This window comes from Crinia signifera, chromosome 4, assembly GCF_055691185.1.
Source record: "Crinia signifera chromosome 4, ASM5569118v1, whole genome shotgun sequence".
Lineage (NCBI taxonomy): Eukaryota > Metazoa > Chordata > Amphibia > Anura > Myobatrachidae > Crinia > Crinia signifera.
In genome coordinates, this window is record NC_139220.1 from 336,519,168 (window position 1) to 336,541,609 (window position 22,442).

At 51.6% G+C, this 22,442-nt stretch overlaps 1 protein-coding gene across 7 annotated transcripts in view; it reads right to left on the minus strand.

The window, feature by feature from the left end:
- The window catches only part of SLC12A9 (solute carrier family 12 member 9), a 58,893-nt gene that overhangs the window by 33,337 nt on the left and 3,114 nt on the right, over nucleotides 1–22,442 (minus strand). Inside the window, exons 1-4 of one of the 7 annotated variants that reach the window (XM_083185823.1) lie at nucleotides 19,178–19,323; nucleotides 16,571–16,762; nucleotides 8,783–8,917; nucleotides 42–173 (exon numbers count right to left, since the gene is read on the minus strand). In XM_083185823.1, coding sequence (XP_083041949.1) covers nucleotides 42–173; nucleotides 8,783–8,917; nucleotides 16,571–16,762; nucleotides 19,178–19,301 — 583 coding nt within the window. In that variant the 5' untranslated portion in view covers nucleotides 19,302–19,323. Of the gene's footprint in view, nucleotides 1–41; nucleotides 174–8,782; nucleotides 8,918–16,570; nucleotides 16,763–16,950; nucleotides 16,965–17,724; nucleotides 17,750–18,246; nucleotides 18,262–19,127; nucleotides 19,153–19,177; nucleotides 19,324–22,442 lie in introns of those variants that run through there. The other 6 variants (XM_083185825.1, XM_083185828.1, XM_083185827.1 and 3 more) reach the window with 6 other exon arrangements.

Here is a 22,442-nt window from a genome sequence, read left to right on the forward strand (position 1 = left end):
GGGGGCATGAGAGGGGAACTCAGAGGAAGCAAAGAACTGACCTTCCCCGAACAGATCCAGCACGGCCTCCACCAGTCCCAGGACATAGACCCCACAGGCGCACACATTGGCCAGGTAGAACATCAGGCCGATACTGCCCCCGAACTCTGGGCCCAGCGTGCGGGAGATCATAACTGGGGCATCGTTAAGGAAGGAACATGGCTAACGAGGAGGAACATTACTCCACATGCTTTCCCGTTATCCTGGCCTGCAGGTCACATGTGCTGTGCCAGTGGTGACCCCCGACACTTAGGAGAACACTTACCCCAGCTCTGGATGGAAGGGAGATGTTCTGCAGTGACGATACTCTGGAGCGAGGCCATTGGCAAGAACTGAAATAGAGCGTTCATTGCTAAAACCAAGGCACGGATTCCCCAGGAGATCAGGAGCCAGAAACAGATGAATAATGCAATCAGGATCTCACCATCATGTTTACAGTATAATGCCGACACCACAATGTCAACAGTCATGATGTAAAATGCTGACCTTTTGCACAGACTGCCAGAGACTACAGTAGAGGAGGGTCGGGGAGGTCCAGGGGTAAAGCAGTAGGGTCAGGCTACAGGAGGGGGGAAGGGAAGCAGTAGGGTCAGGCTACGGGAGGAGAAAGGGGAGCAGTATGGTCAGGCTACGGGAGGAGAAAGGGGAGCAGTAGGGTCAGGCTACGGGAGGAGAAATGGGAGCAGTAGGGTCAGGCTACAGGAGGGGGGAAGGGAAGCAGTAGGGTCAGGCTACGGGAGGAGAAAGGGGAGCAGTAGGGTCAGGCTACAGGAGGGGGGGAAGGGAAGCAGTAGGGTCAGGCTACGGGAGGAGAAAGGGGAGCAGTAGGGTCAGGCTACAGGAGGGGGGAAGGGAAGCAGTAGTGTCAGGCTACAGGAGGGGGGAAGGGAAGCAATAGGGTCAGGCTACAGGGGGGGGGGAGCAGTAGGGTCAGGCTACAGGAGGGGGGGAAGGGAAGCAGGCTACAGGAGGGGGGGAAGGGAAGCAGTAGGGTCAGGCTACAGGAGGGGGAGGGAAGCAGTAGGGGGGAAGGGAAGCAGTAGGGTCAGGCTACGGGAGGAGAAAGGGGAGCAGTAGGATCAGGCTACAGGAGGGGGGAAGGGAAGCAGTAGGGTCAGGCTACAGGAGGGGGGGGGAGCAGTAGGGTCAGGCTACAGGAGGGGGGGGAAGCAGTAGGGTCAGATTACAGGAGGGGGGGGAGGGGAGCATTAGGATCAGGCTACTGGAGGGGGGGAAGGGGAGCAGAGGGGTCAAGCAACGGGAGGAGGAAGGGGAGCATTAGGGTCAGGCTACAGAAGGGGGGAGGGGAGCAGAGGGGTCAGGTAACGGGAGGAGGAAGGGGAGCATTACGGTCAGGCTACGGGATGGGGAAGGGGAGAATTAGGGTCATGTTACAGGAGGGGGGAAGGGGAGCATTAGGGTCAGGCTACAGGAGGGGGGGGAAGGGGAGCAGAAGGGTCAGGCAACGGGAAGAGGAAGGGGAGCATTAGGGTCAGGCTACGCACATTCTGACCTCTCGATTTTATCTCACACTTCAGTTCACAACCAGATATTTTCCCATAATAAACTATACAACTCGCAAATTTAACAGGATGCAATTTTTGGAAAACGTGACCAAAAATAGCAAAACAAATAGACCAAGTTTAACTTGCCGGGTTTGACATAACCATGCACAGAACAGTGCGATCTGTGTATCGTTCTGTCTAATTTGTATTTTTTTTATAAAGTTCAATTTAGAAAAAAAAAACGGCATGGGGTCACCCCTACTGAGCATAATCAGTCCCGGGCTAAAATAACTGGTCCTGGTCCAGGGATCAAAAGACATAGGGGATCCTCAGGATTTCTAAAACCAGCATCAGGCTCAAGTGACGGTCCTGGTTCCCAAAATACAGGGGATGTAAAGACTAGGGCCCCTGGCCAAAGCATTCATCCCCGTTGCTGGTCAGACCAGGCACGGACCCTGGGGGAGTGTGGACCCCCCAAATAAGGGGGACCCCCCCCCCCCTTCCTCCAGAGTGACTCCTGCTAGGCTGAAGCTCGGAGCTGTCCCCAATGCTCCTGGAGCGGTGGGCACCGGGCTGATAAGCGGTTAATTTTAGATAAAACTATTGTGTAATGTTGTGGAACTACAAGTCCCAGCAAGCCCGCACTGCATGCAGGGACTTGGAGAACCACAAGTCCCAGCACGTGGGGCATTAAAGGGCCCGCTGGGTCTTGTAGTTGCCTTTGTTTTCTAATTTTAACTTTTACACATTGTTTTTGGACAGAACCATGCACTAATCACACTGGACTGTGCATGGTTCGGTCATACTCGGCAAGTTGAACTTTGTTTTACGATTTTTGGTCACGTTTTCAAAAAATTGCATCCTATTAAAATTTGTGGGTTGTATATTTTATTATGGGAAAACATCCCATAATAGGGTCAGGCTAAATGTGGAAATTCAGACATTTATTTTTTTACAAATAAAAACAAAACGCAAAAGTCAATATATATCATCCTATTAAATGTCACTCATATTGTTTGACCAACGCTGTTTAACCCTTGCAGGACACCATTTATTCAGAATGATAAAATCTGGGACCTATGCCCCTTTGCCAGCCTATTTCGAAAAAACGAGGGCTGCATAGGCATGAGGGCCTATAAGAGCCTGTGCATTTTGGGATGGTATGACAAAAGCTGGAATAGAGTTCACTTACCCATAGAAGTGCAGGGTTGTAGGTGTAGCCAATCAGGTGTAGAAGGGGTGGTAGCTTAGGTAGAGGTATATAAGGGGTAGTCAGGTGATCCATCTTCCTCTTGAGTCTGGATTTCTTCAGGGTCAGGGACACGTCGAGCTGCAGGGACAGACAAACGAAGCTAAGTACTCTTAGGAACTTGTTTAAACTTTCCTGCTGCTTTAGCAACATGCGCCGCTCTCAGAGGCAGACCCCCCTCCCCGCTGGCTTTCCGACTCGGATCGTCCCCTGTCTGCCGCAGCAGCACGTGGGGTCACCGCCCGGGAGTCGCGGCCTAGCGCCAACACGCCAGCCAGCCCTCCCCGGTTCTCAGCTTATTCCGTGTCACCCTCCCCACCTCCGAGCGTGGATGGCGGTTCCCCGCCCGACTCGCCGCTGGATCTGTCTGGCGCTAGGCAGGCACATGCGCCGAGCGGGGCGTGGGGTGTGCACACGGTTGCACAGTCCCCGGGCCGCCGCTTGGATCCCCCTATGTCGCACAAGCAAGCAGGGTTAGCGCTACCCCTCTCCCCAGCCCCCTCGCGGCAGGGAATGAGCCCCGAGCGGTGGCTGGGGGGTATCAGACGCAGCACAGGAGCTCCACTACGGCGGCTTCCCAGCCCCCCTCCACGCCAGGCGCCAGGTCAGACTGGCCTATCATTCATGGGGGTGCCAGAACCCCCGGGCAAGGCGGTGGATACGAGCCCCTGCAGGATATGCTCAGAGTGGGTCACGGTGCTCTAGCACCACCTGCTGGGCAGATAGCATCAGTGCTCTCACAGGGTACCATTAGCGTCCACATAGGGGGTTTCATCCCCAGTCAGGGCACCCCTCCCTCCAGGGCTCCCCTGGTGGGGCCCATTCACCAGCTTCCTCAGCTGCCACCCCCTGGGCCGGGGGGATCCTGGACCCCGTCACAGGGGGCCACCTGCAGCGGAGAACCACCGCAGGGACACTATCCCGGGTCACTTCCCCATTTTCCAACGGTGTTCCCTCCGCTGGACGGGCAGCAGTTCGCCTCTACATGGCCCTACCCACCACAGGCGGCTCAGGGCCCCAGCATACATCAGGCCTACCAGCCGCACTTGGGGCGGGCCCGGGCCATCAGGGTTTCCAAGGCTACGGTATGGGGGGGTCACTACCCCTACTACTTTGGGCAGGGCTGGTCAAACCAGCAGCACTTCCCCCCGCAGTACCCACAGGGCGCCTACGGAGGGTTCCAACATAGTTTCCCAGCCGCACCCAGTTCGTGGCATGCCCGGGCCCCGGCTGCTAGCAGAGCTACCGTGACGTCAGCCGCGGTTTCCCAGCCCCACGGGGTGGTAGGATTACCTGGGGTCTCCAATGACTCGCTAACATGTTCTACTTCTCCCGAGGTATCAGCCGTGCGGCAGCTATCGGGCCCAGAAGCGGGACGTCCCTCCAGAGATGGCAACCATGAACCAAGGCCGGAGGGCCAAATACCATCCACGACGCTGGCTTCCACAGCCGAGGCAGCATCGGGCCTCCCTGGGGCCACTGCAGGAACATCGCTGGCGGCTGGGTCTCTGGGCGCGATGGACATACCGGGCAATGGTGAGCATGATGATGACGATGTTGATTCTTCTTGTTCCACGTCTGGCCATTCATCTGGTAGCAGTGATGGGTCAGATACCAGTAGACGCCCCTGTAAGCTAACCAGGTTAGCGGTAGCAAAAAAGGTGGGCGGTGGTAAACAGACCGGCAAACCCAAGCCCACGGAGGCGACACAGCCATCCACGGACATGGTCCATTGCAGCAACACGGCGGTATCCCGCGGCTTGCGCAAGGGCATTAAGGGGAAAATAGCCAAGGGGAAATTCGTGGACGTCTTCACGTTGACCAGCGATATGAAGACGGAACACGAAAAGGCCAGGAAAGCTGCTGGTGCCGGTGAAAACCCTTATAGGAGTTTTCACCACTGGCTAAAGGGGTTCCTCATATTTGCGTCATGCTACCTGGACACCAGGCCCGAGGAACATAGCAATGTCCTCAGGTACATATTCCTGGTGAACGAGACGTTCCTGGCTTACAAGGGCACGGCGTGGAGGGATTACGACGACAAGTTTCGTCTGACCCACGACGGCACCCGCGTAATGCCCATGGGTTTGAAACATGTCGAGATTTGGTTGGAGGTCATAGGGAAAGGCCAACCGGGTGCAGAGGCAACACATAAGAAGCCATTTCTTGCTGGAAAAAAAGGGGACCAAGCCCGCCGCAAAAGGCAAATGCTACGCGTTTAATGACTCCAAGTGCGACAGAGGCGCGAAATGTCGTTTTCGCCACGAGTGCTGCAACTGTGGAGCCAACCACCCGGCCAAGTCCTGTAAGTCAGGCGCGGGTGGCGAGCACAACGCTGGCACTAAGTAAGGCCCCCTCCCCCATAGTCTTAGACGAGTTGGAACTGCGGTTGCGATCCTACCCCAATAGGGAGGACGATTTGTTTTTATTACAAGGTTTTCGTTATTGTTTTAGTTTGCCTATTTCAGATGATGTTAGGGTGGTGTCCCACAGGAATCTAAAATCGGCGGTGGAGTTTCCCGAGGTGGTGAGACAGAAAGTACAGGCCGAAGTGGCGTTGGGCAGAATGGTTGGCCCATTCGCCTCCGAGCCATTGAGCGACATGTGCTTCTCGCCGTTAGGCATGGTGCCCAAGAAAGCTCCTGGCAAATATAGGCTCATCCAACATCTGTCTCATCCTCATGGGTCATCCATTAACGATGCGATTCCTGACGAGCTGTCCGATATCAACTGTTTGACGAGGTGCTTACACTGGTACAGGGTTTTGGCAGGGGCGCCCTGATGGCAAAGTTGGACATTGAGTCCGCTTTCCGCCTGCTCCCCTTACACCCTAAATCCTTCAGATTCATGGGTTTCTCCGTTTCTTGCTCCTACTTTGTGAAGTTCAGCACTTTTCTGCATTGGTGCATCCAGGAAACCTCAGGGTGCCCTGGAGTGGCACATTACCTGGATGACTTTCTCTTTGTGGGACCGGGAGACGGAGATACCTGTGCTTTCGTGTTGTCTAAGGCGATCGAGGTATTTCGGACCCTCTGGGTACCTGTCGCCGACGACAAAACCGAGGGGCCCACATGTGTAATATCGTACCTGGGCATTGAGATCGACACTGCGGCAGGCTGCTGTCACCTCCCGGCTGACAAAGTCAGCAAGTTGCTGGGGCTCATAAGGGAATGCTTACCGCGGAAGTGGGCCCAACTTCAGCAGGTCCAGTCTTTGCTGGGTTCGCTGAACTTCGCATGCAGGGTGATACCGATGGGCAGGGTGTTTTGCCACAAGTTGGAGAGGGCTACAGCAGGGACACATGGTCAGGTTGTCTCGGGAAATTAGGGACGACATGGTCGTCTGGGCATCATTTCTGGTAAACTTCAACCGGGAATTGCTCTGGCCCTCTGAACCTGCGCCTAATGCGAGGCTTCAGCTATTTACAGACGCTGCTGGTTCCACGGGTTTTGGGGCATTTTTCCAGGGGGAGTGGTGCGCTGTTCCTTGGCCCCGGTCATGGGTAGACAGAGGTTTTACTGCCAACTTATTGTTGCTGGAGCTCTTTCCCATAATTGTGGCAGTGGGGTTATGGGCTCAGAGGTTAGCGAACCAGACGATCGTGTTCTGGTGCGATAACCTGGGCGTGGTACACGCCATTAACAACCAGCGTACCTCTTCACCTCAGGCCCTATGTCTGTTGCGGCATTTAGTGTTGCACTGCCTGCAGCATAACATTCATTTCATGGCGCAGCACGTTCCGGGGGTGGAAAACGGCATAGCTGATGCGCTGTCGCTGTTCAACTTCGCGAAATTTCGTGAGTTGGCTCCGGACGCATCACCCCTGGGGCTTTCTTGTCCATATTCTGTGTGGCAGATTGTAGAACAGACATGATGGGGCTAGCATTGCGATCCCTGGCCCCTTCCACACGTAGGGCTAACGCTGCGGCACAACAGGACTGGGAGGCCTTTCAGGAGTCCCCGGCGAACAGCGGTAAGTCGGTCGATGACCGTTTGCTGGCGTTCGTATGGGGGCATTACAGTTTGGGCCGGTCAAAGTCCGCCAGGTCAGCAGCCCTAGCAGGGATAGCTTTCCACGCCAGGCTACGCGGGGCGCGTGACCCCACCAAGTCCTTTGTATTGACAAAGGCTTTGCGGGGGTGGGCGAAAGAACGCCCGGTGGCAGCAGATTCTCGCAAGCCGATTGATCTGCTGATGCTCCGTAAGTTAATTAACTGTGTGCAGAGCGTGGCGGAAAGCGCAGAGGAGGCGTCGCTCTTTCGAGTGGCGTTCTCGTTTGCGTTTTTTGGGGCTTTTAGGGTAAGCGAACTTGTAGCGGCCAATAAGAGCGCCACTGATTCCGGTTTGCGGTATGAAGACATGGTCTTCCAGGAAGGTTTAGTCCTTTGCAAGATCCGCCGGTCTAAGACCGATCAGATGGGCAGAGGCCGCTGGGTTACCCTGAAGTCCCAGCCGGAGGGGGAAATATGCCCCGTGCGTCTGGCCGCGGCATACCTGCCTCTGAGGCCGACCCCTCCGGCGCAGTTCCTTGCGCATGCAGATGCATCACCTTTGATGCGCTTTCAGTTCACTGCGGTGTTTAAGCGCTGTGTGGCTGCGTTGGGTTTGGAGGTCGCCGACTACGGGACGCATTCATTCCGTATTGGTGCGGCCACCAACGCAGCAGCGGAGGGTCTTTCAGTGAATGCCATACAAGAACTCGGCCGCTGGAAGTCCTCCGCTTATAAATCTTATATTCGTTTAGATAAGGTTTAGCACGCGCCTGTGGCGCTGGATCCAAATCGAGGTTGTGAAGGGAATTTTTTACTTTTTCCTCCGATATAGGGCTGATTTCAATTGGCTTCCCCCCCCTCAAGTCCACCGGAGGTTTTTTAAGGTTTTCACCTTCACTTGGATTCTAGTGTACTAATTTATGTTGTGCATTATCTGTCTAACCCTACGTTGTGCATCGTACAGTTTAAGTTTGAATGCTAACAGGTTAGGGTTTTCTTTTTCAGCCCTTCCCCCCCCCCCCTTCAACGACTCATGCCACTGTCTGGTTCGTCGGGCATTCCTTTATTTTTTGGGCATCCAAGCATCAGTTAGCTGTCAGGGCCTGGGTAGAGCTAGGGGCAAGGGCAGTACATTGGTTTGGTGTCAGGGGTCTCCGGTGGAATGGTCTTTTAGCATTGTTGTCCGAGGCATGGCCGTCCTCCTTCAGGACTTGTTTAGTTGTTGCAGGGGATTATGTTGTTTTACTCTTGGTTTGCTTTAGCGTATTGATAGGGTTGGCGGGCTTGGGTTCTGCAGTAATTGTCTTTAAGTGGCAATTTTTGAACCTAGCTGTGGCGGGAGGGCGCTCTCGATCAGCGGTCAAGTTTGAAGTACAGGAGGTCACTGAAGTATTGCCACCCTCTGCCAGGAATGCTGGTGAGTCCTGCCCCCGAGGGGGGACGTTGGACACTTACTAGAACTGTCCTCACCATGTACTAAGAGGGGCGGCAAGACAGTCACAGCGCAGGCTGTGCTTTGAATCCAATGGGGGCGGTTCATCGCCCTGGTTACAAGTTGGGGCGTTGTAGTCGCCGCCATTGTAAACGTTTGTGACTTAGCTGGTCTCCAAGCGCTCTCCAGGCCATCCCTTTTCAATAGGGTCATACCACAATAAATACCGTTGACCTTTTAAACTTACGCAGTGGTTGTCCGTGTGGTTATTTCAGGTCATGTGTCCGTGTGATTCTCTTCTAAGGTTAATCAAGGTTTAAGTTAAAAGAAAAGGCTAATCACAATAATGCAATAGGCACCTTAATGACTAATATCAGATTGGCACAGGCAAAATACAATTGAGATTCGTGTCACGGATCTTTTTTTGTTTGTACAATAATAACTTAATCATCCTGCTTCATTTAATTGTTTTAATATTCAAATTTTCTGAATAAGAAGCCGACTTCAGCCTCGTCTCCCAGGTGCCCTTTACCAGCGATACATGGGGCCATGCGCAGAAGGATACAGTAGGCTCCACCTCCTTGGACTGCGCCATTGGTGGAAATAGCGCAGACACTCAGAACGGTCAGACAGATGATGGCGTAGGCTACGACGAGCATGAGGAGCGACTGCAAGAGGCCAGCGTGTCCCACCACAAACCCTGCGTGCCAGAGAGACAGGGGAGGAGAATGACACGGTGGCACATTGGATAGCATTGCTGCCTCCAACCAACAATAGCTGGGCACAGAGTTATCACATTACAAAGACAATGTCATCCTGCAGAGTTGTAAAACACACACACACACACACACACACACACACACACAGCTGTTTAATACAGGGACAGAATGTCATCCTGCAGAGTCGTAACACACACACACAGCTGTATCATACAGAACACAGGGTGACATTCTATGGACTGCGATTAGCGTTTTTTTGCGATATCGCATTTTCCCATTAAATCGTTAATTTAATGGGATGCGCTAAGGGACTGAAATCGCATATTATGTGCGTTAAGGTATGCTGATTAAAATTGCGAGATTAATTCGCATTTTTATCGCATCCAGATGTTTTCGTATAGAAAAGTATACAAGTCGCTTATTTAATGCAATGCGCATTTGCACATCGCATTTTTTAGGTGCCTAATTATCGCACTTATTTCAGACCAGGGTCTGTTTGGCGAATGAGCCCGAACCCTGCACAAATCGCAATGTTCTGTGCAGGGTTCTGCTGTAAAAAAATAAAATAAAGGGTTAAAATAAAAACGCGCGCGGGGTCCCCCGCCAGAGTATAACCAGCCCCGGGCTCACTGAGCCGGTGCTGGTGACATAAAATCAGGGTCCCCGACAAATAGGGGTCCCCTTGATTTCATGAGACCAGCACCAGGCTCAAGGTCCGGCGCTGGTTCCCAAAATACGGGGGACAAAATGACTAGGGGTCCCCCGTATTTTAAGAACCAGCACCGGACACAACCAGCCAGCAGGGTAATGCCACAGCCGGGGGAAACTTATTATATAAGCTCCCGCGGCCAAAGCATTAACCCCCTGGCTGGTCAGCATGGGCAGGGGTCCTGGGGAAGTGGGGACCCCCCCAATGAAGGGGTCCCCCCCCTCCAGGACTTACCAGCCCATGCTGATAGTCCGGGGCTGTCCCCGATGCCCCTGGGCGGTGGGCATCGGGCTGATGGCTTGTGTAAAAAAAAAGAAGTACAACTATTGTTTTATACTGGCGAACTATGAGTCCCAGCAAGCCTACCCCGCATGCTGGGACTTGGAGAACCACAAGTCCCAGCATGCGGGGCATTAAAGGGCTGGCACTTGTAGTTCTGCAGTACAAAAAATAGTTAACAAAATCACACTGACACACTGTAAAATAAAAGTTTAATACACACAAAACACACACACACACTGATACTTACCTACCTTGAGCCCGTAGGTCGGTCCCTGGATCCTGGGTCCGTCCTCCGGGGCCCCAGGGCAGAAGAGTCCGGTTCCGGGGCCTTGGTCCTGGTTCCGGGGCTGGTCCTGGGGTTCCGGGGCTCCTGGGCTGCAGAATCCGGGGTCCGGGATCCAAAGTAGTCCACAGGGGTACCTAAGGAAGCAAATCCAACTCACCTGGTCCCCGGCGACGACCTCGGAATCCTCTCCGGTGACAGCGCTGCTCCCATCTCGTACCCGGCTCGCAGGACTCTGACAGGCGCAGAGATGTTTCCTCCTCGGCATCTCTGCACAGAATGATTTCTTGGCCAATCAGGAGCCGAGAAAGTCGGCTCCTGATTGGCCAGAAATCATTCTAACTAGAGACGCCAAGGAGGAAACATCTCTGCTCTAGATGCGCTGAGATGTTACTTTCTCGGTGTCTGTATTCAGAATGATTTCTGGCCAATCAGGAGCCGACTTTCTCGGCTCCTGATTGGCCAAGAAATCATTCTGTGCAGAGATGCCGAGGAGGAAACATCTCTGCGCCTGTCAAAGTCCTGTGAGCCGGGTACGAGATAGGAGCAGCGCTGTCACCGGAGAGGATTCCGAGGTCGTCGCCGGGGACCAGGTGAGTTGGATTTGCTTCCTTAGGTACCCCTGGGGACTACCTCGGATCCCGGACCCCGGATTCTGCAGCCCAGGAGCCCCGGAACCCCAGGACCAGCCCCGGAACCAGGACCAAGGCCCCGGAACCGGACTCTTCTGCCCTGGAGCCCCGGAGGACGGACCCAGGATCCAGGGACCGACCTACGGGCTCAAGGTAGGTAAGTATCAGTGTGTGTGTGTTTTGTGTGTATTAAACTTTTATTTTACAGTGTGTCAGTGTGATTTTGTTAACTATTTTTTGTACTGCAGAACTACAAGTGCCAGCGGGCCCTTTAATGCCCCGCATGCTGGGACTTGTGGTTCTCCAAGTGCCAGCATGCAGGGTAGGCTTGCTGGGCCTCATAGTTCGCCAGTATAAAACAATAGTTGTACTTCTTTTTTTTACACAAGCCATTAGCCCGATGCCCACCGCCCAGGGGCATCGGGGACAGCCCCAGACTATCAGCATGGGCTGGTAAGTCCTGGAGGGGGGGGACCCCTTCATTGGGGGGGTCCCCACTTCCCCAGGACCCCTGCCCATGCTGACCAGCCAGGGGGTTAATGCTTTGGCCGCGGGAGCTTATATATTAATTTTCCCCCGCTGTGGCATTACCCTGCTGGCTGGTTGTGTCCGGTGCTGGTTCTTAAAATATGGCGGACCCCTAGTCATTTTGTCCCCCGTATTCTGGGAACCAGCGCCGGACCTTGAGCCTGGTGCTGGTTTCATGAAATCAAGGGGACCCCTATTTGTCGGGGACCCTGATTTTATGTCACCAGCACCGGCTCAGTGAGCCCGGGGCCGGTTATGCTCGGGCGGGGGACCCCGCGCTCGTTTTTTTTTTAACTTTGCGCTGTCCTGCAAACGTGCGATTTTCAGACATGAAAATCGCACATTTTCAGGACTAAATACAGCGCACCACTTCGCCGCAAATCGCCCCTCTTCGCACTTTTCACCCTCCAATGCGCATCACATTAAATATGCGCATTTTGACTGAAAAGTGCAAATTGAAAAAAGGCGATTTGCGGCGATGTGGTGCGCGAATAAAACATGCGCATTTAGCGCAAAGCATAGAATGTCACCCACAATGTCATCCTGCTGAGTCGTATCACACACACACACACACACCTGTATCAAACAGGGACAGAATGTCATCCTGCAGAGTCGTACCACACACACACACAGCTGTATCATACAGAGACACAATGTCATCCTGCTGAGTCGTATCACACACACACACACACACAGCTGTATCATACAGAGACACAATGTCATCCTGTAGAGTCATATCTCACACACACACACACACACAGCTGTATCACACAGAGACACAATGTCATCCCGCTGAGTCGTATCTCACACACACAGCTGTATCATACAGAGACACAATGTCATCCTGCTGAGTCGTATCTCACACACACACAGCTGTATCATACAGAGACACAATGTCATCCTGCTGAGTCGTATCTCACACACACACACACACACACACACACAGCTGTATCATACAGGGACACAATGTCATCCTGCAGAGTCGTATCACACACACGCACAGTTGTATCATACAGACAGTGGGGGCGATGTTATAAAGCCAGGCAGAGAGAGATAAGGGGGGGAGCAGGTCCGGGCTTCCTGGAGGGGCCCTGGACCGACCATGTGTGTCTCGCTGACAGCGTGTAAGCTCATGCTGAGCCTGCTGTTAGCACAGCACATGCTGTAGGTGTGTCCTGCTAATGCTGAGTTAAGAGTTTTCTTTCACCCCCTCTAAACATTTTGGGGGCGTGGCCTAAGCGCGGGAGGTGGCCAAACCCCCAAAATTTTACTGGGGCCCAGCATTCCTCTGGGCTGCCCTGCCTCTGAGGGCAGGTGCCTCACCCGGCTGCAGGGAACACAGCAGTGTGGGGGCAGCTGAGTGTTTGGGGGAACAGCTCCCAGGACACACGGACGGCTCTGCTGAGTATCAGGCATGTACTGTAATAATGAATGGGACTGTTCCCTAATAACATGCTGTGACTGGCGTGTCTGATCATAATAAGATCACAGTCTTCTCAGCAGTCAGACGGAGCGTGTCACCACACAGACCGAGCGTGTCATCACACAGACCGAGCGTGTCATCACACAGACGGATCACATTACCACACAGACCGAGCGTGTCATCACACAGACCGAGCGTGTCATCACACAGACCGAGCGTGTCATCACACAGACGGATCACGTTACCTCACAGACCGAGCGGGTCATCACACAGACGGATCACGTTACCACACAGACCGAGCGCGTCTACACACAGACCGAGCGCGTCTACACACAGACCGAGCGCGTCTACACACAGACCGAGCGCGTCTACACACAGACCGAGCGCGTCTACACACAGACCGAGCGCGTCTACACACAGACCGAGCGCGTCTACACACAGACCGAGCGCGTCTACACACAGACCGAGCGCGTCTACACACAGACCGAGCGCGTCACCACACAGACCGAGCGCGTCACCACACAGACGGATCACGTCACCACACAGACCGAGCGCGTCACCACACAGACCGAGCGCGTCACCACACAGACCGAGCGCGTCACCACACAGACCAAGCGCGTCACCACACAGACCGAGCGTGTAATCACACAGACCGAGCGCGTCACCACACAGACCGAGCGTGTAATCACACAGACCGAGCGCGTCACCACACAGACCGAGCGTGTAATCACACAGACCGAGCGCGTCACCACACAGACCGAGCGTGTCACCACACAGACCGAGCGCGTCACTACACAGACCGAGCGCGTCACCACACAGACCGAGCGCGTCACCACACAGACGGATCATGTTAGCACACAGACATCCCCTGATATCACACAGACGGATCATGTTAGCACACAGACGGATCATGTTAGCACACAGACGGATCATGTTAGCACACAGGCGGATCATGTTAGCACACAGACGGATCATGTTAGCACACAGACGGATCATGTTAGCACACAGACGGATCATGTTAGCACACAGACGGATCATGTTAGCACACAGACGGATCATGTTAGCACACAGACGGATCATGTTAGCACACAGACGGATCATGTTAGCACACAGACGGATCATGTTAGCACACAGACGGATCACGTCACCACACAGACCGAGCGCATCACCACACAGACGGATCATGTTAGCACACAGACGGATCATGTTAGCACACAGGCGGATCATGATAGCGCACAGACGGATCATGTTAGCGCACAGACGGATCATGTTAGCGCACAGACGGATCATGTTAGCGCACAGACGGATCACGTCACCACACAGACCGATCATGTTAGCACACAGACGGATCACGTCACCACACAGACCGAGCGCCTCACCACAGACGGATCATGTTAGCGAATAGACCAGGGCTGGCCAACACCGGCCCTCCAGATGTTGATGAACTACACATCCCAGCATGCCTTGCATCAGTTTCAGCATGGCCACATAGCAAAACTAATGCAAAGCATCCTGGGATGTGTAGTTCATCGACATCTAGAGGGCCGATGTTGCCCAGCCCTGACATAGACGGATCATGTTAGCACACAGACATCCCCTGATATCACACAGACGGAGCGCGTTACCACACAGACGGAGCACGTTACCACACAGACATCCCCTGATATCACACAGACGGAGCGCGTTACCACACAGACGGAGCACGTTACCACACAGACATCCCCTGATATCACACAGACGGATTGTGTTACCACACAGACGGAGCGCGTTACCACACAGACGGAGCGCGTTACCACACAGACGGAGCGCGTCACCACACAGACGGAGCGCGTCACCACACAGACCGAGCGCGTCACCACACAGACCGAGCGCGTCACCACACAGACCGAGCGCGTCAGCACACAGACGGAGCGCGTTAGCACACAGACGGAGCGCGTTACCACACAGACGGAGCGCGTTACCACACAGACGGAGCGCGTTACCACACAGACGGAGCGCGTTACCACACAGACGGAGCGCGTTACCACACAGACGGAGCGCGTTACCACACAGACGGATTGTGTTACCACACAGACGGAGCGCGTCACCACACAGACGGAGCGCGTTACCACACAGACGGAGCGCGTTACCACACAGACGGAGCGCGTTACCACACAGACGGAGCGCGTTACCACACAGACGGAGCGCGTTACCACACAGACGGATCGCGTTACCACACAGACGGAGCGCGTTACCACACAGACGGAGCGCGTTACCACACAGACGGATTGTGTTACCACACAGACGGAGCGCGTCACCACACAGACGGAGCGCGTTACCACACAGACGGAGCGCGTTACCACACAGACGGAGCGCGTTACCACACAGACGGAGCGCGTCACCACACAGACGGAGCGCGTCAGCACACAGACACCCCCTGATATCATACAGACAGATCATGTTATCACACAGACGGATCATGTTAGCACACAGACGGATCATGTTAGCACACAGGCGGATCATGTTAGCACACAGACGGATCATGTTAGCACACAGACGGATCATGTTAGCACACAGACGGATCATGTTAGCACACAGACGGATCATGTTAGCACACAGACGGATCATGTTAGCACACAGACGGATCATGTTAGCACACAGACGGATCATGTTAGCACACAGACGGATCATGTTAGCACACAGACGGATCACGTCACCACACAGACCGAGCGCATCACCACACAGACGGATCATGTTAGCACACAGACGGATCATGTTAGCACACAGGCGGATCATGATAGCGCACAGACGGATCATGTTAGCGCACAGACGGATCATGTTAGCGCACAGACGGATCATGTTAGCGCACAGACGGATCACGTCACCACACAGACCGATCATGTTAGCACACAGACGGATCACGTCACCACACAGACCGAGCGCCTCACCACAGACGGATCATGTTAGCGAATAGACCAGGGCTGGCCAACACCGGCCCTCCAGATGTTGATGAACTACACATCCCAGCATGCCTTGCATCAGTTTCAGCATGGCCACATAGCAAAACTAATGCAAAGCATCCTGGGATGTGTAGTTCATCGACATCTAGAGGGCCGATGTTGCCCAGCCCTGACATAGACGGATCATGTTAGCACACAGACATCCCCTGATATCACACAGACGGAGCGCGTTACCACACAGACGGAGCACGTTACCACACAGACATCCCCTGATATCACACAGACGGAGCGCGTTACCACACAGACGGAGCACGTTACCACACAGACATCCCCTGATATCACACAGACGGATTGTGTTACCACACAGACGGAGCGCGTTACCACACAGACGGAGCGCGTTACCACACAGACGGAGCGCGTCACCACACAGACGGAGCGCGTCACCACACAGACCGAGCGCGTCACCACACAGACCGAGCGCGTCACCACACAGACCGAGCGCGTCAGCACACAGACGGAGCGCGTTAGCACACAGACGGAGCGCGTTACCACACAGACGGAGCGCGTTACCACACAGACGGAGCGCGTTACCACACAGACGGAGCGCGTTACCACACAGACGGATTGTGTTACCACACAGACGGAGCGCGTCACCACACAGACGGAGCGCGTTACCACACAGACGGAGCGCGTTACCACACAGACGGAGCGCGTTACCACACAGACGGAGCGCGTCACCACACAGACACCCCCTGATATCATACAGACAGATCATGTTATCACACAGACGGATCATGTTACCACAAAGACAACAAATGCCCGGCTAGGGGCAACTCACCGATCCTCATGAAGACCACGATGCTGAACATGGACAGGACGGTGGGAACCACAACCCCAAAGAAGGTGGAGAGCTTGCGGGGTGCAGGACCAGCCACCATGGTAGCAGAATCCGCGTCACAGAGGGCGAGGGCTCCATCTGACACGCTGAAGAGACGGTAATGTAGGAGGGGGGAGTTTTCCGAGGTCATCACTAAGTAAGGGGCACATGCGTGTACTCTTATCAGTATATCATACTACATACATAAGGAGCTGCACATATTACCTATATATTACCATATCACATATATACCCACAGTACCCTGGTTACCCTGCAACACATACACGTTACCTATGTCCTTATACCATGCACACCCCCAGCATCCTGTATAGTGTATGTACCTGCATATACCACCCTGCACATGTGTGATCTGTGATCAGTACATCATACTACATACAATGCTACACGTTACCTATGTCCTTATACCATGCACACCCCCAGCATCCTGTATAGTGTATGTACCTGCATATACCACCCTGCACATGTGTGATCTGTGATCAGTACATCATACTACATACAATGCTACACGTTACCTATGTCCTTATACCATGCACACCCCCAGCATCCTGTATAGTGTATGTACCTGCATATACCACCCTGCACATGTGTGATCTGTGATCAGTACATCATACTACATACAATGCTACACGTTACCTATGTCCTTATACCATGCACACCCCCAGCATCCTGTATAGTGTAAGTACCTGCATATACCACCCTGCACATGTGTGATCAGTACATCATACTACATACAATGCTACACGTTACCTATGTCCTTATACCATGCACACCCCCAGCATCCTGTATAGTGTATGTACCTGCATATACCACCCTGCACATGTGTGATCTGTGATCATACTACATACAATGCTACACGTTACCTATGTCCTTATACCATGCACATTCCCAGCATCCTGTATAGTGTATGTACCTGCATATACCACCCTGCACATGCGTGATCTGTAATCATACTACATACAATGCTACACGTTACCTATGTCCTTATACCATGCACACCCCCAGCATCCTGTATAGTGTATGTACCTGCATATACCACCCTGCACATGCGTGATCTGTGATCAGTACATCATACTACATACAATACTACACGTTACCTATGTCCTTATACCATGCACATCCCCAGCATCCTGTATAGTGTATGTACCTGCATATACCACCCTGCACATGTGTGATCTGTGATCAGTACATCATACTACATACAATGCTACACGTTACCTATGTCCTTATACCATGCACATCCCCAGCATCCTGTATAGTGTATGTACCTGCATATACCACCCTGCACATGCGTGATCTGTGATCAGTACATCATACTACATACAATACTACACGTTACCTATGTCCTTATACCATGCACACCCCCAGCATCCTGTATAGTGTATGTACCTGCATATACCACCCTGCACATGTGTGATCTGTGATCAGTACATCATACTACACGTTACCTATGTCCTTATACCATGCATACCCCCAGCATCCTGTATAGTGTATGTACCTGCATATACCACCCTGCACATGCGTGATCTGTGATCAGTACATCATACTACATACAATACTACACGTTACCTATGTCCTTATACCATGCACACCCCCAGCATCCTGTATAGTGTATGTACCTGCATATACCCACCCTGCACATGTGTGATCTGTGATCAGTACATCATACTACACGTTACCTATGTCCTTATACCATGCACACCCCCAGCATCCTGTATAGTGTATGTACCTGCATATACCACCCTGCACATGTGTGATCTGTGATCAGTACATCATACTACATACAATGCTACACGTTACCTATGTCCTTATACCATGCACATCCCCAGCATCCTGTATAGTGTATGTACCTGCATATACCACCCTGCACATGTGTGATCTGTGATCAGTACATCATACTACATGTTACCTATGTCCTTATACCATGCACACCCCCAGCATCCTGTATAGTATATGTACCTGCATATACCACCCTGCACATGCGTGATCTGTGATCAGTACATCATACTACATACAATGCTACACGTTACCTATGTCCTTATACCATGCACATCCCCAGCATCCTGTATAGTGTATGTACCTGCATATACCACCCTGCACATGTGTGATCTGTGATCAGTACATCATACTACATACAATGCTACACGTTACCTATGTCCTTATACCATGCATACCCCCAGCATCCTGTATAGTGTATGTACCTGCATATACCATCCTGCACATGTGTGATCTGTGATCAGTACATCATACTACATACAATGCTACACGTTACCTATGTCCTTATACCATGCACACCCCCAGCATCCTGTATAGTGTAAGTACCTGCATATACCATCCTGCACATGTGTGATCAGTACATCATACTACATACAATGCTACACGTTACCTATGTCCTTATACCATGCACACCCCCAGCATCCTGTATAGTGTAAGTACCTGCATATACCATCCTGCACATGTGTGATCAGTACATCATACTACATACAATGCTACACGTTACCTATATCCTTATACCATGCACACCCCCAGCATCCTGTATAGTGTAGGTACCTGCATATACCACCCTGCACTCTCTGCACACACAGGACACCAGCAGCTCTTCCTCATCAGCTGACTGCTCATGTGACCGCCCCTCCCCCTTATAGCAGTACTGTGTATGACACAAAGAGGCCATTCAAGAGGTCCCTGCGCTGCTCTGTATACTGATACTGAGTATATACTGGTCACACCGCTGTAATACTGCTACATTGTATCCATACGCTGCTCTGTATACTGATACTGAGTATATACTGGTCACACTGCTGTTATACCGCTACATTGTATCCATAAGCTGCTCTGTATACTGATACTGAGTATAACCTGATACTGGTCACACTGCTGTTATACCGCTACATTGTATCCATACGCTGCTCTGTATACTGATACTGAGTATACACTAATACTGGTCACACCGCTGTTATACCGCTACATTGTATCCATACGCTGCTCTGTATACTGGTACTGTGTATACACTGATACTGGTCACACCGCTGTTATACTGCTACATGGTATCCATACGCTGCTCTGTATATTGATACTGAGTATACACTGATACTGGTCACACCGCTGTTATACCGCTACATTGTATCCATACGCTGCTCTGTATACTGATACTGAATATACACTGATACTCGTCAAACCGCTGTTATACCGCTACATTGTATCCATACGCTGCACTGTATACTGATACTGAGTATAACCTGATACTGGTCACACCGCTGTTATACCGCTACGTTGTATCCATTCGCTGCTCTGTATACTGATACTGAGTATACCCTGATACTTGTCACACCGCGGTTATACTGCTACGTTGTATCCATACGCTGCTCTGTATATTGATACTGAGTATACACTGATACTGGTCACACCGCTGTTATACCGCTACGTTGTATCTATACGCTGCTCTGTATACTGATACTGAATATACACTGATACTCGTCAAACCGCTGTTATACCGCTACATTGTATCCATACGCTGCACTGTATACTGATACTGAGTATAACCTGATACTGGTCACACCGCTGTTATACCGCTACGTTGTATCCATACGCTGCTCTGTATATTGATACTGAGTATACACTGATACTGGTCACACCGCTGTTATACCGCTACGTTGTATCCATACGCTGCTCTGTATACTGATACTGAGTATACACTGATACTGGTCACACCGCTGTTATACCGCTACGTTGTATCCATACGCTGTTCTGTATACTGATACTGAGTATAACCTGATACTGGTCACACCGATGTTATACCGCTACATTGTATCCATAAGCTGCTCTGTATACTGATACTGAGTATACGCTGATACTGGTCACACCGCTGTTATACCGCTACATTGTATCCATACGCTGCTCTGTATACTGATACTGAGTATACGCTGATACTGGTCACACCGCTGTTATACTGCTACATTGTATCCATACGCTGCTCTGTATACTGATACTGAGTATATACTGGTCACACCGCTGTTATACTGCTACATTGTATCCATACGCTGCTCTGTATACTAATACTGAGTATATACTGGTCACACCGCTGTTATACTGCTACATTGTATCCATACGCTGCTCTGTATACTGATACTGAGTATAACCTGATACTGGTCACACCGCTGTTATACCGCTACGTTGTATCCATACGCTGCTCTGTATACTGATACTGAGTATAACCTGATACTGGTCACACCGCTGTTATACCGCTACATTGTATCCATACGCTGCTCTGTATACTGATACTGAGTATACACTGATACTGGTCACACCGCGGTTATACCGCTACATTGTACCATACGCTGCACTGTATACTGATACTGTGTATACGCTGATACTGGTCACACCGCTGTTATACCGCTACATTGTATCCATACGCTGCTCTGTATACTGATACTGAGTATACGCTGATACTGGTCACACCGCTGTTATACTGCTACATTGTATCCATACGCTGCTTTGTATACTGATAGTGAGTATAGGCTGATACTGGTCACACCGCTGTTATACCGCTACATTGTATCCATACGCTGCTCTGTATACTGGTACTGTGTATACGCTGATACTGGTCACTCCGCGGTTATACTGCTACATTGTATCCATACGCTGCTCTGTATACTGATACTGAGTATACACTGATACTGGTCACACCGCTGTTATACCGCTACGTTGTATCCATACGCTGCTCTGTATACTGATACTGTGTATACGCTGATACTGGTCACACCGCTGTTATACTGCTACATTGTATCCATACGCTGCTCTGTATACTGATACTGAGTATAACCTGATACTGGTCACACCGCTGTTATACCGCTACATTGTATCCATACGCTGTTCTGTATACTGATACTGAGTATACGCTGATACTGGTCACACCGCTGTTATACCGCTACATTGTATCCATACGCTGCTCTGTATACTGATACTGTGTATACGCTGATACTGGTCACACCGCTGTTATACCGCTACATTGTATCCATACGCTGCTCTGTATACTGATACTGAGCATACACTGATACTGGTCACACCGCTGTTATACCGCTACATTGTATCCATACGCTGCTCTGTATACTGATACTGAGTATATACTGGTCACACCGCTGTTATACTGCTACATTGTATCCATACGCTGCTCTGTATACTGATACTGAGTATATACTGGTCACACCGCTGTTATACTGCTACATTGTATCCATACGCTGCTCTGTATACTGATACTGAGTATACGCTGATACTGGTCACACCGCTGTTATACTGCTACATTGTATCCATACGGTGCTCGGTATACTGATACTGAGTATACACTGATACTGGTCACACCGCTGTTATACCGCTACATTGTATCCATACGCTGCTCTGTATACTGATACTGAGTATATACTGGTCACACCGCTGTTATACTGCTACATTGTATCCATACGCTGCTCTGTATACTGATACTGAGTATATACTGGTCACACCGCTGTTATACTGCTACATTGTATCCATACGCTGCTCTGTATACTGATACTGAGTATACGCTGATACTGGTCACACCGCTGTTATACTGCTACATTGTATCCATACGCTGCTCTGTATACTGATACTGAGTATACACTGATACTGGTCACACCGCTGTTATACTGCTACATTGTATCCATACGCTGCTCTGTATACTGATACTGAGTATAACCTCATACTGGTCACACCGCTGTTATACCGCTACATTGTATCCATACGCTGCTCTGTATACTGATACTGTATATACCCTGATACTGGTCACACCGCTGTTATACCG